At 62.3% G+C, this 5,453-nt stretch overlaps 1 protein-coding gene across 1 annotated transcript; it reads left to right on the top strand.

Moving 5' to 3' along the window:
• Positions 1–3,378: 3,378 nt before the first annotated feature.
• On the top strand, positions 3,379–5,161 carry LOC116677310 (gamma-gliadin-like; the record flags this gene model as incomplete). The annotated part of the gene is made up of 4 exons (XM_032507875.1): positions 3,379–3,432; positions 4,138–4,188; positions 4,507–4,658; positions 5,008–5,161. Coding segments are annotated over 4 exons (411 nt in total), but the record flags the coding sequence as incomplete, so codon positions are not given.
• Between the last annotated feature and the right edge of the window lie 292 nt (positions 5,162–5,453).

Genomic DNA, 5,453 nt, shown 5'->3' on the forward strand with positions numbered 1-5,453 from the left:
ACCAACAACCGCTGCCCCACAACAGCTGCAACAGTTGCCCAACCAACAACTGAAAACGCTGCAACAGCTGCCCCAACTACAGCTGCCGCTTCTACCCAACAACAGCTGCCCCAACGACAGCTGCAACCGCTGCCCCAACAACAGCTGCAAGAGCTGCCCCAACTACAGCTGCCACCGCTGCCCCAACAACAGCTGCGACCGCTGCCCAACGACAGTTGTGACTGCTGCCCCAACAACAGCTGCAACAGTTGCCTCAACGACAGCTGCTACCGCTGCCCCAACAACGCTGCAACAGTTGCCCGAACTACAGCTGCCACCGCTGCCCCAACGACAGCTGCCCCAACTACAGCTGCCACCGCTGCCCTAACAACAGCTGCCACAGTTGCTCGAACAACAGCTGCACCGCTGCCCCAACAACAGCTGCAAAAGCTGCCCCGACAACAGCTGCCACCGCTTCCCCAACGACAGCTGCCACCGCTGCCCCAACAACAGCTGCCACCTTTGCCCCAACTACAGCTGCCACCGCTGCCCCAACAACAGCTGCAACCGCTGCCCCAATGACAATTGTGACTGCTGCCCCAACAACAGCTGCAACAGTTGCCCCAACGACAGCTGCCACCGCTGCCCCAACAACAGCTGCCACCGCTGCCCCAACGACAGTTGTGACTGCTGCCCCAACAACAGCTGCAACAGTTGCCCCGACGACAGCTGCAACCGCTGCCCCGACAACAGTTGCCACAGTTGCCCCTACGACAGCTGCCACCACTTCCCTGACAACAACTGCAACAGCTGCCCCGACAACAGCTGCCACCGCTGCCCCAACCACAGCTGCCACCGCCGCCCCAACCACAGCTGCCCCAACGACAGCTGCCACCGCTGCCCCAACAACAGCTGCAACAGCTGCCCCAACAACAGCTGCCACTGCTGCCCCAATAACAGCGGCGACCGCTGCCCCAACAACAGCTGCGACCGCTGCCCCAACGACAGTTGTTACTGCTGCCCCAACAACAGCTTCAACAGTTGCCCCGACGACAGCTGCAACCTCTACCCCAACTACAGCTGCAACCGCTGCCCCGACAACAGTTGCCACCGCTGCTCGAGCAACAGCGGCCACCGCTGCCCCAACAACAGCTTGCCACCGCTGCCCCAACAACAGCTTCAACCGCTGCCCCAACTAAAGCTGGCTCTGCTGCCCCAACAACAGCTGCAACAGCTGCCCCTACAACAGCTGCCACCGCTGCCCCACTGACAGCTGCCACTGCTGCCTTGACAACAGCTGCAACATCTGCCGCAACAACAGCTGCCACCGCTGCCCCAACAACAGCTGCCCCAACGACAGCTGCCACCGCTGCCCCAACAACAGCTGCAACAGCTGCCCCAACGACAGCTGCCACTGCTGCCCCAACAACAGCGGCGACCGCTGCCCCAACAACAGCTGCGACCGCTGCCCCAACGACTGCTGCCACTGCTGCCCCAACAACAGCGGCGACCGCTGCCCCAACTACAGCTGCCTCTGCTGCCCCAACAACAGCTGCAACAGCTGCCCCAACGACAGCTGCTACCGCTGCCCCAACAACAGCTTCGACCGCTGCCCCAACGACAGTTGTGACTGCTGCCCCAACAACAGCTGCAACAGTTGCCCCAACGACAGTTGTGACTGCTGCCCGAACAACAGCTGCAACAGCTGCCCCGACAACAGCTGCAACAGCTGCCCCGACAACAGCTGCCACCAAGGCCCCAACCACAGCTGCCACCGCTGCCCCAACAACAGCTGCAACAGCTGCCCCAACGACAGCTGCCACTGCTGCCCCAACAACAGCGGCGACCGCTGCCCCAACAACAGCTGCGACCGCTGCCCCAACGACTGCTGCCACTGCTGCCCCAACAACAGCGGCGACCGCTGCCCCAACTACAGCTGCCTCTGCTGCCCCAACAACAGCTGCAACAGCTGCCCCAACGACAGGTGCCACCGCTGCCCCAACAACAGCTGCGACCGCTGCCCCAACGACAGTTGTGACTGCTGCCCCAACAACAGCTGCAACAGTTGCCCCAACGACAGTTGTGACTGCTGCCCGAACAACAGCTGCAACAGCTGCCCCGACAACAGCTGCAACAGCTGCCCCGACAACAGCTGCCACCAAGGCCCCAACCACAGCTGCGACCGCTGCCCCAACGACAGATGCAACAGCTGCCGCAACGACAGCTGCCACTGCTGCCCCAACAACAGCGGCGACCGCTGCCCCAACAACAGCGGCGACCGCTGCCCCAACGACAGTTGTGACTGCTGCCCCAACAACAGCTGCAACAGTTGCCCCGACGACAGCTGCAACCTCTACCCAAACTACAGCTGCAACCGCTGCCCCGACAACAGTTACCACCGCTGCTCGAGCAACAGCTGCAACAGCTGCCCCGACAACAACTGCAACAGCTGCCCCGACAACAGCTGCCACCGCTGCCCCAACCACAGCTGCCACCGCCGCCCCAACAACAGCTGCCACCACTGCCCCAACCACAGCTGCCACCGCCGCCCCAACAACAGCTTCCACCGCTGCCCCAACAACAGCTGCAACAGCTGCCCCTACGACAGCTCCCACCGCTGCCCCAACGACAGCTGCAACTGCTGCCTTGACAACAGCTGCAACATCTGCCGCAACAACAGCTGCCACCGCTGCCCCAACAACAGCTGCCCCAACGACAGCTGCAACCGCTGCCCCAATGACAGCTGCAACTGCTGCCTTGACAACAGCTGCAACATCTGCCCCAACAACAGCTGCAACATCTGCCCCAACAACAGCTGCCACCGCTGCCCCAACAACAGCTGCCCCAACGACAGCTGCCACCGCTGCCCCAACAACAGCTGCAACAGCTGCCCCAACGACAGCTGCCACTGCTGCCCCAACAACAGCGGCGACCGCTGCCCCGACAACAGCTGCAACAGCTGCCCCGACAACAGCTGCCACCGCTGCCCCAACCACAGCTGCGACCGCTGCCCCAAAAACAGCTGCAACAGCTGCCCCAACGACAGCTGCCACTGCTGCCCCAACAACAACGGCGACCGCTGCCCCAACGACAGTTGTGACTGATGCCCCAACAACAGCTGCAACAGTTGCCCTGACGACAGCTGCAACCTCTACCCCAACTACAGCTGCAACCGCTGCCCCGACAACAGTTGCCACCGCTGCTCGAGCAACAGCTGCAACAGCTGCCCCACAACAACTGCAACAGCTGCCCCGACAACAGCTGCCACCGCTGCCCCAACCACAGCTGCCACCGCCGCCCCAACAACAGCTGCCACCACTGCCCCAACCACAGCTGCCACCGCCGCCCCGACAACAGCTGCCACCGCTGCCCCAACAACAGCTGCCACTGCTGCCCCAACAACAGCTGCCACCGCTGCCCCAACAACAGCTTCCACCGCTGCCCCAACTACAGCTGCCTCTGCTGCCCCAACAACAGCTGCAACAGCTGCCCCTACGACAGCTGCCACCGCTGCCCCAACGACAGCTGCAACTGCTGCCTTGACAACAGCTGCAACATCTGCCCCAACAACAGCTGCCACCGCTGCCCCAACAACAGCTGCCAAAACGACAGCTGCCACTGCTGCCCCAACAGCTGCGACCGCTGTCCCAACAGCTGCGACCGCTGCCCCAACTACAGCTGCCTCTGCTGCCCCAACAACAGCTGCAACAGCTGCCCCTACGACAGCTGCCACCGCTGCCCCAACGACAGCTGCAACTGCTGCCTTGACAACAGCTGCAACATCTGCCCCAACAACAGCTGCCACCGCTGCCCCAACAACAGCTGCCAAAACAACAGCTGCCACTGCTGCCCCAACAGCTGCGACCGCTGCCCCAACGACAGCTGCCACCGCTGCCCCAACAACAGCTGCCACCGCTGCCCCAACGACAGTTGCAAAAGCTGCCCCGACAACAGCTGCCACCGCTGCCCCAACCACAGCTGCCACCGCTGCCCCAACAACAGCTGCCATCGCTGCCCCAACGACAGCTGCAACAATTGCCCCGACAACAGCTGCAACAGCTGCCCCGACAACAGCTGCAACAGCTGCCCCAACAACAGCTGCCACCGCTGCCCCAACCACAGCTGCCACCGCTTCCCCAACAACAGCTGCAACACCTGCCCCAACAACAGCTGCCACCGCTGCCCCAAAGACCGCTGCCCCAACAACAGCTGCCATCGCTGCCCCAACGACAGCTGCAACAATTGCCCCGACAACAGCTGCAACAGCTGCCCAAACAACAGCTGCCACCGCTGCCCCAACCACAGCTGCCACCGCTGCCCCAACAACAGCTGCCACCGCTGCCCCAACAACAGCTGCAACACCTGCCCCAACAACAACTGCCACCGCTGCCTCATCAACAGCTGCCACCACTGCCCCAACAACAGCTGCCCCAACAACAGCTTCCACCGCTGCCCCAACAACAGCTTCCACCGCTGCCCCATCAACAGCTGCAACCGCTGCCCCAACAACAGCTGCCACCGCTGCCCCAACAACAGCTGCAACCCCTGCCCCAACTACAGCTGCCCCAACTAAAGCTGCCACATTTGCCCCAACTACAGCTGCCACCGCTGCCCCAACGACAGCTGCAACAGCTGCCCCAACTACAGCTGCAACCACTGCCCGAACAACAGCTGCAATAGTTGCCCCAACGACAGCTGCTACTGCTGCCCCGACGACAGCTGCAACAGCTGCCCCAACTACAGCTGCCACAGTTGCCCCAACTACAGCTGCAACAGCTGCCCCAACAGCTGTAACAGTTGCCCCAACTACAGTTGCTACTGCTGCCCCAACTACAGCTGCAACCGCTGCCCCAACTACAGCTGCCACTGTTACCCCAACTACAGCTGCCACTACTGCTCCAACTACAGCTGCAACCGCTGCCCTGACAACAGCTGCCACCGTTGCCCGAACAACAGCTGCAACAGCTGCCCCAACAACAGCTGCATCCGCTGCCCCAACGACAGCTGCAACAGTTGCCCCAACTACAGCTGCCACCTCTGCCCCGACGACAGCTGCAACACCTGCCCCGACGACAGCTGCAACACCTGCCCCAACAATAGCTGCCACCGCTGCCCCATCCACAGCTGCAGCCGCTGCCCCAACGACAGCTGCAACAGTTGCCCCAACGACAGTTGTGACTAATGCGCCAACAACAGCTGCCCCAACGACAGTTGTGACTGCTGCCCCAACGACAGTGGTGACTGCTGCTCCAACAACAGCTGCCAATGCTGCCCCAACAACAGCTGCCCCAACGACAGCTGCGACCGCTGCCCCAACGACAGTTTTGACTGCTGCCCAAACAACAGCTGCCACCGCTACACCAAATAAAACTGGAACACCTGCCCCAACTACACCTGCCACCACTGCCCCGACGACAGCTTCAACCGCTGCCCTAACGACAGTCGCGACCGCTATCCCAACAACAGCTGCCCCA

The sequence above is a fragment of the Etheostoma spectabile genome, unplaced genomic scaffold, assembly GCF_008692095.1.
Source record: "Etheostoma spectabile isolate EspeVRDwgs_2016 unplaced genomic scaffold, UIUC_Espe_1.0 scaffold00004818, whole genome shotgun sequence".
NCBI lineage: Eukaryota > Metazoa > Chordata > Actinopteri > Perciformes > Percidae > Etheostoma > Etheostoma spectabile.